The following is a 19,668-nucleotide window of genomic DNA, read 5'->3' on the forward strand; positions in this document are numbered from 1 at the left end:
CAGAATGTTATTTATTTCAGCATCTGTTAAACCTCAACCCCACCCGTCCCTCTTTCTTTCGTTTGTCCAAATCTATCCCAGTCTGTCCTGCTCTGGTGTGGCCTCTACCGAAAAAACATGTGCTGACAAGACAAAAGCAGGCTTTTATTCCTGTCTCACTATCAAACACACACCGTGCTCAGAGCAGCGGCTGAAAATGCAACATCCAATTAGACAGAGAAAGGAAACCCGAATTTGCTCCTTTACAACTTGTGCAAAGCTCAGATTTCCAGGGAATTAAAGATTCAGTACATCGCCACTGTGAGCGCACTCAGGCCGACTCAGCAACAAATCAAAGTGGACTCAAATTAAAGTATTAAACAGCGCAACAGGGACACAACTGAAGATACAGCTGAATGTCAGGTCAAAACTAACTGAGGTGTGACTTCACCGAGTCAACAGCTGAAGGTTTCATGCCGCACACGATCCAACATGAACAATACAATATATACTTTGCATATTCATATGGTATGAGAAGATCATATACTTACTCCTATACATTATTTTGAGACAAATGCAAACATCTAAAAATAATGCATCACACCTTAAGAATGGTCTTGTTTTTTTTCTTGGTCCCAACATCAAATAAGTGAAAAATTAGCCTGGGGGAAGGAAATGAAAAGTCCGGAGCACTCAGAACTCTCTTGTATCACTTGCTGAACCTGTTAGAAGTGAAATGTTGATCAGTGCAGTGAAAACCAAGCCCATGCAGTGGTGTAGTCAGTGTGTCAGCTCTGGCTTTCAGTACTCCGAGAGCAGCACATAATGTTCTGACATAAAGCCTGATACACCCACCCCACTCTCATCCAGCATGACCGCATCAGTTGCCAGTGATTATTGACGTGAGATTACCAGAGACTGTGAAACAATCATCATCAGAGGACAGTTTATCTCTTATGACAGTTTGTTTAGGTTTCCAGATTTCCTTCTCCCCCCCCCACCCCCACTGAGGAAATAACACAGAGGAGAACCGTGGTATTACGACATCTTCATGCACATTAGCAGTGAAACACATGCTCAGTGTGTGGCTGTGAGCGTCACACTAATCTTCTTACTGCAGCCAAGAAATTCCTTGCTGCAAGGAACACTTAACCTTGTTTTCAGAGTCACAGTCGCCAAATCTGCCAGGACCTTGTTTGGCATGGACAACAATAGAGTCACGCCTGTTGTGCATGGGACAACATGACTACAAACCCTGGGTGGACCTTCAATGCAGAGGAATCTACTGTATCACCAAGACAATTATTTTAAATGACAGTTACAAAAACATTTGGTTTTCATTTTCCTCTGCATTAGCATGTTTTTTTTAACTGCATGTCATGCATGAATGCAGTGTTTTTGTATCACTTTATCTTATCGACAATGTGTGTTCTTGAATTATCTGTTATGTTTGGTTAAAACACACAAAGAAGAAACTTTTAAACATACCCCTTCCTCCTCTTTTGCTTAGCCTGAAAGTTAGTTTTAGGATAAGACTAAGGGCCAACTAAAAATGATTTTTTTTATTAGTGATTCTTCTGCCCATTTCTTTCCCAGTGGATTAATCTTTACCATTGTTACCAAATATATTCAATGAAAGTTTCAATGGAATCCAAACCTGTCATAGCCACAGAACATGAACTGACAAATTTTAGCAACTTTCTTCTAAAATGTACTTAAAGTTGGTCACCAAAAAAAAAAAAAAAAGCCACTAGATACATTATGTTGCTAGTCACATTTATCTATTAAAAAAAAAAACAACCAAAAATGTCTATTACAGATTAGATATTTCTTCGTGCGAGGGAAACATGGTAATGTTCATTGTTTACTGGATTATGCATGCAGGATGGTTGATAAGAGGCATCTGAACTTCCATTAGCTGTAAATACGGCATATGACTACATTTACTCTAAACCATTAAAATATAATCACTTTAAAGTGATGCTACAGTGGCAACTACCTACAAGTACCTACAGTCTTGGCCTTCTCCTGTGCTGCTGTATGACATGGTATAGTATAAAGCCTGTAGGTGGTGCTCAGCTTACTCGTTTTTAATCATAGTTAAGTTTTCAATGATCGCTTGAAATATGAGGAGAGGATGGGAGCTTCTGTGCAACAACCTGTGTCTCTGACTCTTGTCGTTTTAGCCTGAGCTGCCCCTCACCTTACTGTTTTACACATCCTAAAAACCAAATGCCACACTTTGCCACCTGAACAGAAATAACTGAATGCACTTAGACAGAACCTCACGTCCATTTCTGCTGATCATTAACAGAGGCCTGGAATTCACTGGGGATGTATACACCCCACAGCAAATGCCTGTAATTAATGACAGCTGACTTATCTGTCCCTCATCTGTCACTGATCACAGAACTAGTTCCTCATGTGTAACTGGAGACACACAAACACAGGAGAGATCCAGAAGAGAGAAACCTCCATTCAGGAGAACCAAGCTGTGACGACACACAAGCGTATTATTTTATAACCACTGCACCGTTTGATCAAATGAAAAGCAGCCGATCCATTATATTCTCTTTTAAAAGTAGTAAAGAGAATGTGATGAGAATCAAGATAGCCTCTCTTACCCTACCCTGACCCCCCAGGCCCAACCCCATCAGAGTAAAAGAGAAGTGGATTTAGACCTTTGGACTGTTTTTTATCTTGGAAATGTTAACTTTTGCTGTTGGGAGACTTGAGGCACATTTAGAGTAAAGACTATCACTTTGACCACATCTTAGACCTTCTTTGCTTTCCTGTCTGCGATAACGCAACATACACTTTTGTCGAAGCGATTCCTGATTTCTAAACAGAGATTTAGTGCGTGTCTCAGCCAGAAGTGCAGCATTTACATCAACAACCTGAACATTTTGCAACCGTGTTTTTGTGGATTTAAATGAAGCAGCCATCTCGAATACATCAAACTTAAAGAAAGTTTCCCATTGTTCTAATAAGTGGGTCATCAGTGTGTGTGACCCTCACATACCCCACCCAAGAAGCAGAACACCCAACCCCCACAATCCTAAGGACACTCTTCCATAGTTGGTCACACCCTGATTCTGTGCTTCCAAGTTGTTTTGTTCCCTACTTACTTGCTTGTACACGTTACATGTTTGCCTTGGTCAGGCCTGTTTTTTCCTGCATGCATCTCCCTGAACCAAATTCTCTGTTTGCAGAAAAAACACTAAAGTGGATTTAATCCCAACATTCAGGCTTAAATCCGTTTTCAGGGAGTGAAGCCCACCTGCAGCTCTTCCACAGTTCTCCACCCTGGTTCAGAGCACAAGCCCGTCCTTTCAGGAATTTGACATGTTGCGATTGCATCAATTATTAAAGACAATCACTACTGAATTGAAACATCATGAAAACAGGGCAAAGTGCATCACAATTTTTATTTAAAAGCTGTTGTGAAATCAGGTGTTTTAGGATGCAACAATCACAAATAGGCCCCCAAATCCTAGAGGGACTCAATAGGGCATAATTTGTACAATGTTATGGTGATTCAGAGCATTTAACTTTTTTTTTTAACAATTTATCGATCAACGACTAGTGGAGTGTTTTTTTTTTTTTAAAACAAAAGAAGTCGGTGGTAAAAAACAAAACAAAAAAAAAAACCAACAAGCTAATGAAATCTGCAGACTGACAGCTGCTACTTGTGACTCCATGCAATCCACTGTTGGTATTAGTGTCTGTATGGAGATTGCTGAAAATAGAAAATGACCAAAGTTAATCTCTAAACATGTTTTACAGATTGTTGACCCAAATGCAAATCTGTACATTACGATAACAATGAATTTTTAGCAAGTCCCTGTTAATTATGGAATACAGTCAGACAATTTGAATCCTAAATTGCTTTGCTTCTCCCCTCTCTAGGGCTGTGTTATATGACCAAAGTTTCACAGCCTGATAATGAGATTTATCTTGATAGAGAATATTTTCTGTAGATTTAATGAAAACACCTGTTAGGGAGGCTGATTTTTTTCCTTAGAATTAGAATTTTGATTATACATTTGACCAAAAAGTATCTACTCAAATTTGACCATTTTTTAGCTCAGAACACATGTGCAAATTTTCAATTAACAAAGCCACAAAATGTACTGCTTACTTTTGTGGCTTTCTTCCAAACAATATCTCTATACCGTGTAACAGGATTTTGCATAAGTAATAGTGGTGATAGTCGGATGTGGGTACAGGTGTGGCGCTGTCAGAGCACAGAGGCCGCTGAATTAGTTTCTCCCCCCCGGTACAAGTGAGTAAATTCAATCGTTTGCTTGAAGACTGTTGCATGCACCGTCTCCTGTTCTGAACTACTCAGTTCAGTGTCACCTTCACTTTCCTTTGTGTGCGTTTGTGTTGCAACGCTGCTGCATCTGCACCAGGAGGAAAAAAGCTGCCTTGTACTACCACAGAGTGGAATATGAGTATAATATGAAACAATAGACGTTTTCTGTTTTCACACAAAATTTGTAACGAGAATGTAACGCATCTTGCATAACTCACTGTTTACAAATCCACCAGAACCTACTGCTATGCCCAGAGAAGAGGAACACACACGATGACAGAGCACAAATGGAGATATAACCACATTGTACACACACAAAATTACACACCAGACACACCATTAAAAAAAACAAAAAAAAAAAACACAACACACATCTCCACCTAAAGCTTAGATAATATCAGTCTTCATCCTGAGCGGAGTCATTTGAGGTAAAACCGATGCCAACCCACTTCAAGCTGCTGCTGAGGGTGGTTCAACAGACTCTGCACTGTCTGAAATCAAACTGTCATCATTTCACATAATTCCACAGACTTCATTAACAGGGGCCTGACCACAGGGATTCCGCTTATAACAAAGGGTTTTTCATCGTGAACTTGTAACACACACACAGATGTGAAAGAGGCCATTAAATGGTTAACAAGATCACAAAGAAGCACACATCTATTTAACCCATTGAGACTCTTATGTTTGTTTTCTTCTTCTAAGGACGTTGAAGTTTAAATTTCAGCCACTGGATCATCTCATGTTCTGAGCCATGAATAGTGTTTTTCTATAAAGACAAAAACATGGGCATTATTGATTAACTGATTTCTCTTAAAATTTAAATCAATTAAAAAGGAACCAACAATGCAGAGGACAAGGATGTGCGGTGTAACTGCTGTACATCTCAGTATTTAATTACATAGTATTAGATAAGTAGAAGTGTGGCTTCCTGTTCTCACTACAGCACTGCAGAATAAAGCTGTTGCTGTCAGTCTGGTTAAGCTTGCTAACACTACATGAGGATGGGTTAAAGCAAGCTGGGCTCAGCAGAGATCAGGGCTGTGGCTGCACTGTTAACATTTAAAATAACATATACTACAAATGTTTACAGTGTGTTTAGCTATAAAAGCATTTTTAAGTGGCAATAAATGTTAAGATGTGCTGGACTGATGCAGAGGGTGAATCAGTGTTTGTACATCCTCGAGACGCATTTCCCAGCTCAGCAGGTCTTTCCAGCAACATCAATAACATTCAACGCACGTGTTGCTCCTGTGATGTAAATATGATGCGTGTTTTGAAGTCATTAAATGCTTTATATTTTTCTCTGGCCAGTAATTGAATAGTGACAGATGGGAGTGGAAGTTACTCTGATGTTATATGTAAATGTGAGTCCCATGAGATGTTATATGAAAAAAACGATGACATTATCATCCATCCAACTACGGCTCCATCAACGGCCAACTACTGATTAGGGACTGGTCGTAAATCTGTATTCCTGTGTAGTACACACATAAACTACAGTCTGTGTTCACAGAACAATGATGGTATATTTCTGATGTTTTAGAAATATTTACTCAACTAAGTTGTACAAAGCCAGAATAGTGATTTTTACACGAACAGTTGTTTTAAACAGTTGTGGCCATTCGCAGCACTGTCAATGCTACTGTTCTTATTTCTCAAGTTTTACATTCATTTGAATAATATGTTACTTCTGTTAACAGTGTTACTTCTGTTAACTGTAAATAAGGAACCAAATGTACAGAAAGACGCAGCTGTGTTTCACAGTGGCTACATCATGAGGAGACTGAGGATGATTAGAGAAGTAAAGACAGAAAGCTGATCTGCAAATATCTTTGTTGTTGTATATTTGGAGTTTGGTGTATCAGTCTAACAAACCAACCACATTGAGCACCACAAAGGGGAGAAGTGTACAGACATCCTTCAGCATACACCCAAACAATCAATGCATAACACAGTTGTATGCAGAGAGACAATGCAGTCAGAAGGGAGCATCACACTCAACTATGAATAAAAAAGAAAACACTGAGGAAACATGATAAAAAAAAACGCCGGGAGAACGTCAAGCCTCAAGACGATTTACTATCTGTACAACAAACCACTGCTACTACTACTACTACTAGAACTGCTAACAATACTGCTGCTGCTGATGTTCCTTTCTTTAATAGTACTCCTACTTCTGTAAATAATACTGCTGCTAAAAATAATCATAATAATAATAATAATAATAATAATAATCCTCATCTGTTAAAGAAGTACAGCAGTCACTCTCACATAGCAAAGGGAAGCCTGCCAGCTGGGTGGAGCTTCAGAGAACACAGTGTCCTTGGCCTGAGAGAACACTGGTCCTTATTGCTCAATGTGAGAGTGTGTTTCTGTGTGGAAGGCATATAAAGGCCTGGTCGTGCTCCAAACACCAAATCCTTTGTGTGTGTGTGGATGGTTACTGAATGTAAGCAGTAGCAATCCTGTGGGAGTGTGTACGAGATGAAAAACACACACACACAAGCCAAATTAGGGCATTTGAGCACATGGCAAATCTGTGTAGTAGGTGTGTGTGCATGAGAGACAAATATACAGAGAACACAATGTCCCCTGCAGTCCTCAACCAGAGGGGGAGGGAGGTGTAAGAGATCTTAAGTGTGTCACAAGGTCTTAAAGTGAAATGAGCTGAACAGACAAAAAGAAAAAGTGGGTGAGGAAGAGAGAGAGAAAGAGAAGTGCCAGGCAACAGAGTGACCCCCCCCCCCCCCCCCCCAAAAAAAAAAAACAAACACACATTCCAGATATCACACACCCCTTTTTGCATGCGTAATAAACTCTGTTTAACAAATTAGATCGCGGTGATGTTGTGCTAGAACATACTGTTCACCTAAACAAGGCAGGCGGTTTTCTGTCGACTCTACGGTGATGGAACACAATCCAACACACACTCACCGACAACCACACACACACAAAGAAAGACACACTTCTGGCCTCACATCTTCAGCATTACTGGCTGGAGATACTGGCTTCTGGATTCCAATGACTGCAATATATTTGTATCATAACACTTTTGAATTTACTAACAGGCTTTAGACATTCAGTGTGAGCTAGAAAAAATAAAGACCAAAAGGAAGTAACAATAAAGATTTTTTTAAAAATAACCTTGTTCACACATCCTGTAAAAAACAAAAAAACACTGGTTGTCTACATAGTGGCAGTAAACTGACACACTAATAGTTATGCATCATTTTGCGCCAGTAAAAATAATTTGTACTTCAAAGATTCAAAACATTGTGTAACTTGTCACAGACACTGAAGCTGCAGTTATCGGTCGATTCATCATTGAAGTCATTTTTAAAGGTGAACATTAGTTAACTCTATTCATTTCAGATCAGCAAAACATGCAGGGACGTCAGTTTGGGGGTTTGGAACCTGTGACCAGAGTGCTGCAGAATTACACAATTCAAGATCCTAGTTAAGCAAAAGTACATAAATACCATCAGGAAATGTACTTATGCATTAAGATTAAAGTACTTGCAAAAGGTCAAACACAGTGTGCTACACTGTCCGGTTGTAAATGCATCAACACAAACACAGAAATTAAAAATAAATGTGAGGAGGAAATCTGGGACAGGAAAAACAAACATTCTTCTGCAAAAACTTGTTATTATTTTTATACTTTTCTCCGTTTACTTTTTGTTGAACACTGGACCATTTCACCTCGTCTGGCATCGAACTGTTACATAAATGAAACCATTTGATCTGTTGAAAGGATGAGTCAGAAACATCTCAAGCCTGTAACAAAGACCCTCAAGTTGATCATGGCTTGTCACTTGAAGGTTATGTTTATGTATTTATCAAGGTTAGAATTTTATATTTATAGCATTTTTTTAACTTGCTACTCCAACAATAAGTTAGTTTTAGAGTAAAAAGGCCAAGTTTCCTTCTCACATGTAGCATGAAATGAAAATACCAAAGCGGAAGTACTTTAAGTTGTACTTAAGAATGTCTTTTTCCCCACAGCTGACTGACCATTTTCCATTACATTGTGACATTTTATAGCCTAAACGATTAACTAAATTTATCAGATTTATCTAAATGATAATTAGCTGCAATTCTACATCTCGTTTTCTTGTAACTTGTACTTCATACACACAATGTTTTCATCTCAAGTAACTGAAACAAACAGGAAGTATTTATGAACAAAACACAATTATTATCTCCAAGCAAATTTACAGGACATCCAATCAAAAACGAGCCGTCCTGCTCACACAGGACTTTAATTGTTTGCATATTTCCTACACAGTTGAGCAAATACCAAATAGCCTGATTCTGATCTTTTAAGATGAGTTTCGCCGTCATGTGCCATGTTTCTGGCCGCATCTTCTCACAGGTAATGCTAAAAACAAACTGCATCCACCTCACGCTTTGCGCTCTCTCAGCTGCTGATCCAGACTCCTCCATCTTGGATCTCGGACTGACACACATTAGCTGTGTTTACTTATCAATAGGCTTTCACCATCATCACAACGAGAATTTGGTGCAATTAAAAGGTCTCCCGTGCTGCATAATGCTACTTCCAAGGCGACTACCACTCTCTTTAGGATAAAATTTACTCTCGGCAGGGACGAGTGTCGGGCGCCTGCATTGTGTTCACAGTCGGAACCGTTTCCCACCGTCTCGATAACGATCAATGGAGACGGAGTCTGGTGTCGGGGAGTTGTAGTGAACACACACAATATCACACAGCAGCTCGAATTTAAAGTGTTTTAAATAAACAATTTGTCGCTTCAACCCGCTATTCTTACCGTTTGACCAAGACAGTTTCCTCCTTCGCCTCCATGTTGAGACTGACCGCTGAGCAACGATTCAGCTTTTAATGTTGTTTATTCTCGCACCCAGCGCAGCTGTAAAGTAACGCGACTTCCGCCCTCGCTGTTCAAAATAAAGGTCTTACTGAACTCTTGACCCTCGAAAAGGTGAGAACGTTGTCAGCAAAAATATCCCTACAATTCTTCTTCTTTTTTTTTTAAATAAATTGTACACTTCTGATTAATTTTAGAATACTACAATGAGATTTTTAATTTTGTCATTTTTCTATTGCTATTTGATATTTACTGATACTTTTTTGTATTGCTATTTTATTTTTACCGTTCCTTTTTTCTACTCTCACCTTTGCTATTTGTTTGATATGCTGTAAAGATATTTTCTTTGTAGCAAGTTTATCCACAGAGAAGTTGCTTCCTGTAGATTAACACTTCTTCTTAATGATAAACTCTTTCTGAACTGCATTTAGTTTTTTAAAAATTCTTATTATTTTGGTATTTTATTTTATACAAACGCGTACTTTTCTTTTACATCTGTAAAGAATTTTGTAAAACATTTTTTTTAAATGTAGTCTAAATAAATTTATAGCATTTACAGAATTTCCAGTTTGCTATTGATTAGCATGGCATTGATGATGGAAACATTAACTTGTTTTGTCACATCACATGAACCTTTTGTAAGCCCTACGGTGACAGTGGGTCATCTGAAAACACGCTCCTTTATTTTGCGAAATATGTAAACTTCCGGTTTGGACACTGACTTGATGCGGCAAACTTGCAACGCGGACGGAGCGACGCAGTCGCGTTGACGCCACGCCCCGAATCACGTCGGCGGCGGGACGTTCACGGGTTATAAACGTGGAGGTTAACAGGGACGGACCAAGGAGAGTGTGGGTCTGGGTCGTTTTTGTCTGCAAAGGTTCACAGAAACTTTGAACTGCTCTTTCTCAAACCGAGAGAAAAAGACGTTTCTGTTCAGGACTGAAAACACCTGATGGCTCCAAGGTGCTGGGATAATTAATAACAATCATTAATTCCTCCTTTACAAACCAAATGCACTTTACATTTTTAAAGACAACTTTCTAATCCCCAATTTATGTCCATTTTTCTACTGTTACAGATTTGTTGCTTTTAGGTTCAGCAGTACTAAATGTGACTGTTTAGTTTTTAATGTGAAGCTTTTATTTGGTTTTCTGTCTGTTGTCTTTATACTGTCTGTACACTGTCCTTCAGAGTTACCAACAACTACCAACTTACTAACAACTTGTTTGAGATTTAAACCTTATATGTGAGCACACGTTTTAGTCAAGTTTCTACTTGTTTGTTTATATATTACATGGAAAATAATGAAGCTTTAAAAATGGATAAAAAGCTTCAGTCTGCTTTCACTATGGTTTGTGAAATACGTTGCTCTTGTGTAAACTGAATTTCATTTGTTTTTAAAGAACATGGAAGTCGACTTATACTCATTTTTGCATGTTTATAACACAGACACATAATTTTAGATGAAATATGTGTTGTGCTGGTAAATTTCAGGCAGTATTTGAATCAAAGCTCTCCACTAAAATGCTGAGTAAAAGTATTTTTAACATTAGAGATGCTGAAAACTTGCTGACAGAGATTAGATTCAAGGTTTGGTCATGAAGGGACCTCCATCATATTGATTTTCTGTATTAATCACCATCCTAATATTATTTAAAATAATAAATAAATACATGAGGCTCTCAGTCCATCAGCAGCTCAGTGCTCAGAAACAAACACATGAGATGATGGTTTTGGGTTTAATGATTTAATAACAGTTCTCCATATACCAACTGGATACAGTGTTGTCCTTCTCCCGGTATAACTTACACCACAACAGGCAGGAAGTGTGTGTGTCGCTGTGTGTATGTGTGAAAGTGCAGCCGGTGCCTTTTTGTCTTGCTTCAATCTGAAATGACAAATAAAAAGGCAACACAAGATGGTTGACACATGTGGAGTGATATTTGTTGCCTCAGTGATGAAGGTTTGAGTTATTTCTAGGGAGAACGAGGCATCAAAAGGAAAAGAGTGGCCGAGCTTTTTGTTTTCACTGTACTGTGGCAGCCCGAGGTATTTATGAGCACTGGGTTGGCTACAGTGCTCAAGCCGCATGTGTTATACTTTCTGCTTGTAGACAGATTGGACACAGCAATTTGTAGAGGGGAGAGGCAAATTTTTGCCTTTACTCAAGTTGCAACATGGAGCTTAGGGGAGCCACAGTTGTTCCTCTGCTTAAAACCACTTTTTAAGGTCAGATCATGCAATCCCTACACTATACAGTAAAACCAGAACCAGTCGAACCAAACATTTTTCTTTGCTTGTAAATTGGAACTAAATGTGGTTATCCATTTGTCAAATATGGTCGGAGCTTTGTTTGAAATATTCAACTGCAGGAAAGTACTTCATCACTCACTGTCTTCACGATCATCTTCCTGTTACATCTGCAACCTGTGTTTGTGTTCTGCCCCCTAGCAGAGCTGCACAACTGCGCCCTGTTTCAAAACCTACCTGATGCTAGTCTACAGCATTATCTGTAGAAAAAAAAACAATTTAAGCCACTTTACCCCAGGCTGTCTTTTAACTAGGAACAAAGTTTGACTGGTGACAATTAGTGACACCTGTTGACACACAGAGGAGAACATGCCTAATAATGGGGTTTTTTTAAATGTATTTTTAAGTAAAACATCCAAGTAAATGTTGGATTTACAGGCATCAGTTTTCTGGTCCAATGTGTTTTTTAGTTGTTTATGCCTGTTGTCTTAGGCCTTCATGGTTTTCCTGCAGCTCGATTAATAATTGTTAAGTGTGACAAAGATTTATGCAGAACAATCTCTTCACATTCACTTCTTTTTTAGCCCTTCACTTCAGGAGCATGAGAGTGATTTGTCTTAAACCTCTTGTTTTTCCAGTGATAAAATTGTACAGGACTTAAAAATGTTAAGAGATGCTTAAACCTGAAAGTTCAGATAGTGCTCTCCAGTTCCTTGTATTTTACGGTAGTTTTTTGTCCTAAACTGTGATCCAAGTCCACACACATCTCAAGCAGAAGACTGAAAGTCACTTTCAGATTCCTTCAAACAATCTGTGCAGCAAAATGCAAGTTTTTGTGCAAGTGAACCAGAAGCCACATATTTCCCTCAGTAAGACTTTCTTCAGACATTGCAGTAGAAAGTGTCACCAGTGTCTAAACAGAACTACACATCCATCCTTTGGAATAGAGCTAAAGAGGAGAACTGTGCTCATTTGCAGAACATAAAACAAGATGAAGCACAGGGACACAGAGGACTGTCAGAGATCAGGAATATGTTTGCATCCACACAAAACAAATGTGACCAGGATTAAGCTGCACAACCTGTTTAAGAAAATGTGTTTAACGTCAGTATTTGAGGAAAAGGTTGAGATGAACAATTTTTACATTAGGAGGAGTCTGACGAGAGCAGATCTTGCTTTTTGCTCTTAGCCTATAGGCATCGTGATGAAGCATTCATTTAGCCTTAACACTGATATCGGCCCCAAAGCCCATGAGCTCATTCACAATATTTGGCAGACATGTGGTTGCCATAACAACCAAGACAAGTAAGCAGGCTGCAACAATACCCTATATCAGCTCAAACACAGTGCAAGAAATCAGGTGGTTTGCTTGTTGCTCCAAGGACATAACCTTGGCTCCCACAGTCCTTAGTCTGCTTTTTATAGGATGTATTGTCAGACAGGTAACTCTATAACTCACCCACGCACAAAAACACACACACAGAAATAAAAAACACACAAAGGTAGATAAAAATACCACTGACGTACTGCGCTGTCAAAACAAGAGGCAGTAACTTGTTTTGGCCCAAAATAACAGGTGAGGTAAAAGGGAAAAAACAAGAGACATCCTGTTCAGACACACCTCAGTCCCCCTTCTCTCTGGCTGATGGTTTGTAAAAGGGAAGAAATGGTTTGACATGCAGGCGCATTCATTATTAGGGTTGGAAATTGAGAACTGGAACCTAATTCAACCAGTATTAAATATGTAAAAGCGACAGCAAAAATGATTTGCTGTATATAACCAGCTTTTTCAGTTCAGCTTATTGATGCCTAAAAATCAAGATTTGGACCTAATGTACAAACTGGCAAACAGGAATGAGGACCCATTAATGTCTGCACAGTCCACCTAATAGTTTATTTCTATCTGCAGCAGACAGACACACACTGCTATAGTTTGCTGCTAACAAATCTTTAACTCACATGCTGCTGTAATTGACAGATGTGCTGGTCACTTCCGAGTGGTCAGAGCCCAGTAATACATTTTCCTGAATAGAGATCAACTGACATGAACACAGTGTCAGAGTGGATAAAGACATTTAAAGAAAAATTGACATCAAGTCTGTAGAGTCCTTTTTAATTTCCTGTCAAGTTTATTATGTCAGAAAAATCTGGTAATCTTTGTATCATGTACAGTAAAACAAAGGTGCCAGGAGCAATGTTTTTTTTTTTTACTTTTACCTTTTAGCCACAAATAATCCAAAAAAAAGGTTTATTAAAGTCCAAATCAACTGAAATATTAGGTGAACTATGGTTGCATTATATTTGGGTTTCTTCCACTTACTAAAATAATGCTATAAATGCGAACACATTTTCAATAAGCAGGACTGAAATCAGATTTAGTCTGATCAATACCAACCCTGCAGAGTCAATCAACGGGAAAAAAATCTAAATCTCAAGTTTACCAATTAGACCCTCTGTACCAAAACTCATCCAGTGAAAAGTGAGTTTATGGGAGATGTTTCTGCAAAAAAAATCAAACCAAACAAGACAACGACACCTCCTAATGTCAGCCACAGCAGCTCAGGATGGACAGTGGATTTATTGTATGTGCAAATTCTTGCAAGAGGCAATTCAGGTGTAACAGGAATGGAGTCTAAATAACAGTTTACTGTATATGATGCTAAACCATAAGGGCTTTGTTTGTGTGCGTGCATGTGAGTGTTAAGCTGTTTTTTACGTTTCTCAATGTGCAAGAGTGTGTTTTTGTTCGTGAGCAAGTTATTCATGAAGATGCCGTTTGTCCACATGTGATGATTAGCAGAATTAGTATCGTTCTGACCTTTAGCTTGGACAGTCAGCTGAAATGTACAGCCTGCCGTCACTGCGAAGATTGCTCTCTGTGCTCAACACGTGTCAGTCTCTAAAAAGTCACACTGGACCCAAAATGCTTTCACCTCTGTTGACAGATTAAACCCAGCTCATCTTCAGAGACAAACTGGAGAAACTGTATCACACACACACACTCTCTCTCTCTTAGACACATTTACACACACACTGTCTCTCTCTCTCACACATACACACACAAACACACTGACATCTTCAACTTCCCTAAAACAGCTGACATTCAACTTTTAACTGCAATTGCTATGTACAATAGAAGTCTCTTCATATATGAATATTCTTCAGCTTTCCTCTTTTTCTTCATTGTCTTGCTTTCAAGTCATTATTTTCATACACGTTTGTCCTTTTTGAATTTATAGAGTATTTCCAGTATTTACAGTATAAATTACTACACAGTCTTGTGATAAAATAAATAACATAAATACAATAGCCGTGGCCTTTGCAGTGTCTTTTGCATTTGGGAAAAATGGGAGCTTGGATGAGGACGGGCTGAAGAACAAATGCCTCCTGTTCATTCCTTGTTGCTTCAGGGTAAAACACAGGGAAGAAAATTTTGTCCCAGAGTGGCATTAGGCGGGAAACTCTTCCTGAAAGCAACCACGAAAACACCAGAATTCTGACATTTAGCATTTTTTTTTTTTCAACAAATGAAACATACAATCTAGAGTGTGGTAACTTGTCTGTGTTTTTTGGCAGGTGACACTAATCTAAGAAACAACCCAAATGTTCCATTACAGAAGAAGCTTTATAATGGACAGGGTGGAATGTGGATTTCAAAAACTATAAATAGTTGCCTTTGTAGGAGAGATGGGAATCAAGGTTCAAGTTTGAAACACATAATGGCCAAAGGCATGTGGACACCTGAACATACCAACACCAACAACAGCTATAGGTGATTGTTGATATCAAGGAGCTTCCACACCAAAATGGAAAAGGCTATGTGCACAATAGCATTATCATGTTGCAACAGAGAAGGGTTGGATTACTGGATGAGCCTATGGGCACAGATCCTGAGGCCCCCTGACATCTTGGGGCTCCGAGTGAGTGCTTATATCTCTTGTTTGAAAGTCACAGGGCCCAGGTTAGAGGCACAAAATTGAGAACAGAGAGACCTAAAGTTTTTGTTCCTAAAGAAACAAAAAAGAATGAGCAAAAATGAACAAATCCCAAATAAACCAAGGAGATCAAAAACATGTAAAAGACACAATTATCCTAAAGAAAGAGAAGACAATCAAAACTAGACAAAAAAAAGGTCCCAGAATGACAAAAACTGAGGAAAAATAGAACCAAAATGATTCCAAACCGATAGAAAAAGGACACAAAATAACCATAAGGAGACGAGACTGAGAGATGAGACAAAAGAGACAACCAAAAAGAAACAAAAGACAACCAAAAATCATCCTTGAGAGACTAAATAAATTAAAAAATTATAATCCAAAAACAATAAGACGGCCTCAGTTGTTTTGTCTCTTTCAGTTTTGGGGGGCCTTTTTACCTGTCTGTGCCTAGGAGTCCGTCCATGGCCAACCCCAAACACCCAAGATGGAAGCCCACTGTTGACTATAATACCCCTGCAACCTGTGGTATTTGTTTCTTTAGTGGAAAAAAGGGGCGTCCACACGCGTTTCACCATGACACGTTTCACCACAACCCAGTCTAAGCCAGCTTGTTCCCAAAAAGATCAACTTCATGAATAATTTAAAGTAATGTAGGTTTCATACTGCACGAGCCGGTGCCTCAGGAAGTTTTTCCCAACAAACTGTTGCCGCAGTGGGAGTAAATTTAATAGGAAACCGGTTTGAGTCAAGGTGTAATACTGCAGTGGTAGGTTGGGTTCTGTCTCTGGTTGTTGGCCCCGAGTCTGACATTTTTGAGTTAATGAAGAAGGTGTCAAGACAGAGGAAAGACAACAGAGGACAAAGGGACATGGAGAGAGGGGTGAGTGCAAAGCTTCTCCTTCAGCTATACCACGGTCCCGCTTGGAGAGTTCCCGTTCTGTGCTGTCAGGTTCTGAGCAGAAAACAGAAAGACAAAACATAAAGGAAATTTAAACTCAAGAGACAATCTGAGAAAGTAAATCCATATTTCACTTTCAAGTGCAACAAGATAAAAAAGGTGTTGAAGCTGAAGAGGGGAGAGGTGAAATCATCTCCAGCTGTTGAGTCAGTTATGCAGCTTTTGAAGGTTTGGAGTCTGAAGTATCCACCAAGTGAAAAACAAACTACTCAAGCAAAACAACAATTAACCTACAACGAAAAACTCAGCGATAGTACAAACTAAGCACTAAAACTAAGAAGCCCAATTACCAGTTCATAATAAATGCTTTGAAGTAAGTAAAACCCCAATGGAGAAGGGGTGTGTGACCATGGGTGAAATTATTCAATTATTTTAAGTTGACAATATGGGATTTGATTCAAGGAGAATTCTGCAATGTAAAAATAATTTTATGTAATCAATCATCAAAGTGTGTGTATGTGAATCACCCTTCACATACACATCAAACACCATTGCACATTAAGAAGCTTGACTGCATCATCATAAATGAAGCATATTTAACACCAATTAAGAGAAGTGCTGAAGACATTTGCAAGTAATGGAGCTGAACTTTCTTGATTTCAGCTTCTAAAATGTGAGAATTTGATGATTTCTATATTTCTGGATTAGTCTGAAACTTTTTGGCAAACGTCGTCACCTTGAGTGATGACACGCTGCGTGAGCATTTTGTATTATTTACTGAAATATAAAGAGGCCATATCATGCATAATTTATAGGTTAATATTTTTCTTCTACCTATAATGAAATACTCTTGGATTTTCAATTCCCAAAACAGCTTTTTCTTTTTTTTTATAATAGGCTTTTATTGAGTACTTCTTCAGCTGCGTATAAAACTGTTATAGCTCCCGTCTCTTTAAGGCCTCCCTCACCCATAATGCACTCTGTTCAGGTCGGGCTGTGTATTTACGCCTGCCGGTCGGTCAAACAGAGCAGTGGAAAAGTTCACAGCTATCCTGAATCATGGATGTAATATGAGAGCGGGTCTCATATATACATACATATACATACATAGGAGTGTTGGGAACATTTTGGGAGGGTCCAAACAAAGTGTCTGGGAGCTGCTGGAGACCTCAAGAAAAGTCTCGACAGAGTAGAAACATTATTTTGTTTTTTGTATGACTTTTTGTACAAACGTTAAGCTGATGCTTTGGCTTTGTGTAATAAGGACACCTATCATTGCAAGATTTAACTTACAACTAAAAATAAAAAAAGCATAATATGAAAATCACCGAATGAATCGTGAAAATAACATACCGCCTTCCCTGGTCGAGCCCAGGTACAGATGAGACCTTCTTGGCAGGCTGTGATGATGCAGTCGTCCATGAACACCAGGACTGTCAGCCTCTCGTGTGCAATCTTCTTGCACACCAGCGGCTCCAGAAGTGGCACCTCATGCATGCGTGGGCACAGCGTAGTTCCCAGGACCTTAGCAGCGTCCAGTCGGTTGCTCCTCGGTGCCACGTTGATCTTATCGTTGCTTTTGCTAATGTTGCCCAGGCTGTGGTACCGCTTGTGCTCCTTCTCCACCCCACTGCTGCCACCAGACTTGTCCGACTTGCGCTCCTGGAGCGACAGTGTGGCAAAGCGGCCGATGCTAAATGGAGTGGTGTTTCCTCCGCCACTGCTCCCTCCCACTCCTCCACTGCCTCCACTGCCCTCTGAAGCCTGGCCCTTGGAGGCGTTTGCCACAGCAGGGTGGGGCAAAGAGTTGGAGCGTGAAAGGGACCGAGGAAGCGGTAAGGGGAGCGTTGGTGGGTTGGTGGTGCCAGTGTTGGTGTTAGGTGGGTGATGGTGCCCCTCAACCCCTCCACTTCCTCCACCACCTGAGGTGCTGGTAACCCCCCCGCTGCCTGAGTTGGACAACGAGGGTCCAAAAGTGTTAGTAAAGGCGCGGGACAATGGCAGGCGTGGGTACAAGACATCATCGGTCAGGTCCCACAGACAGAACTGGGTGTCCTGCCCCACCGAGCCGAACCGATACGTGACTGACGGAGAACCGCCACCTTTAGAACTGTGCCTAGAAAGACGTGACAAAGTGCTGCTTGTTCGGACCCGGCCAAAATGCATGGAGTTATTTTGGGCCCCCTGATGGAGGTCCTCCTCGCTGCCGCTAAGCTCCATAGGCTCATCATCCTCCAGGGAGGTTGTAAAGGGGTCAAACGCCACCACATTGACCCAGGACTTGTGTCCGTGCCCCCTTGCTACCACACGACTTTCTGCAAATGACCAGACAGTAACCAGGTCATCCTCGCCGCCTGTGGCAAGATATTTGCCATCGGGGCTCCATGACACGCACAACAGCCCGCCAAAGTAGCTCTTCATCACGCCCTGCAGCTCCATTGAGTCAAAGTGGAAGACGCGCAAGCAGCCGTCCTGACCAACACATGCCACGTGCACACCATCTGGAGAGAATGCAAACTCGTTGAGGCCCCCCTCACCCACAGCCCATCGCAGCAGAGGGTTGCGTGGCGTCTTAGTTTTGCAGGCATAGACAGCAAATCCTTCACCCTGCCGCAGCAGAGAGTACTGCGGGACCGTGGTGCCACATGGATGATCCACGTTGTAGAGGTAGAGGTGGCCACTAGCATGGGAGGCCAGGAACAGGTTCTCTGACTTGGGCAGCCATTTCAGACACGTCACCTTGGATTTGTCTATCAACCTCTAGAAAACCGGAAGAAGGTGGACGGAAGAAGGGTGGGGAAGTGGAAGAAAAGAGAAATAAGAAGAAGCAAAGGTGGATAAGGAGATTGGGGGAAGATTGGGTGAGAGAAGAATAAAGTAAGAGAAAAAGATATTAATAAGTTATAATAAGTTTTTTGTGTGTTTCTTGTGCATTTGTGTAGTATTGCCTCAGTGCCAGAAAAATGCATACTATAACTATATAAACTAAATACACTATATAAAAACACAGAAAAGAAGCATGGAGATCAGAAACAAGACTGAGCTGCTACAGAGAGAGGAAACCCGAAAACCAGAGGAAGATGTGGCAAGCAAAAGAAACGGAAACTAATTTCAGAGAGGTGAACAGATTCAGCAGAGCCATCTCGTAAAGCCTGCATGCAGCAGTGCACACGTACACACAAATTTAATTGGGAATGCCATTAAGGAGAATCCCATTAAACAGAGAAAGCCAGCTCATGAGACACAGCAGACGAACGTGAAAACAACAAAGCATGTTAGAAGGACAGTGCTGAAGATGGTGTCTGAGTTTCCAGGTTGCATCACAGGATCTAAACTAGGTCAAAATCAACACAAAGAATAACAAATGTTGTCTTCTGATGTCTTGTAGCAGGCTTTAATCATGACAACACAAACGCTGGGCTTTTGCCCTCG

The 19,668-nt window shown here is 40.2% G+C and overlaps 1 protein-coding gene across 3 annotated transcripts in view; it reads right to left on the minus strand.

Moving 5' to 3' along the window:
* The window catches only part of hif1al (hypoxia inducible factor 1 subunit alpha, like), a 35,250-nt gene that overhangs the window by 11,482 nt on the left and 4,100 nt on the right, over positions 1-19,668 (minus strand). The window contains exons 3-5 of one of the 3 annotated variants that reach the window (XR_010914669.1): positions 17,590-18,996; positions 9,091-16,290; positions 4,246-5,066 (exon numbers count right to left, since the gene is read on the minus strand). Coding sequence is in view for 2 of the 3 variants with exons in the window: in XM_067507767.1 (XP_067363868.1) it covers positions 584-621 (38 nt within the window). In the remaining variant the exon portion in view is untranslated. Of the gene's footprint in view, positions 1-583; positions 784-4,245; positions 5,067-9,090; positions 16,291-17,589; positions 18,997-19,668 lie in introns of those variants that run through there. The other 2 variants (XM_067507768.1, XM_067507767.1) reach the window with 2 other exon arrangements.

This window comes from Channa argus, chromosome 6, assembly GCF_033026475.1.
Source record: "Channa argus isolate prfri chromosome 6, Channa argus male v1.0, whole genome shotgun sequence".
In the NCBI taxonomy this organism is placed as follows: domain Eukaryota; kingdom Metazoa; phylum Chordata; class Actinopteri; order Anabantiformes; family Channidae; genus Channa; species Channa argus.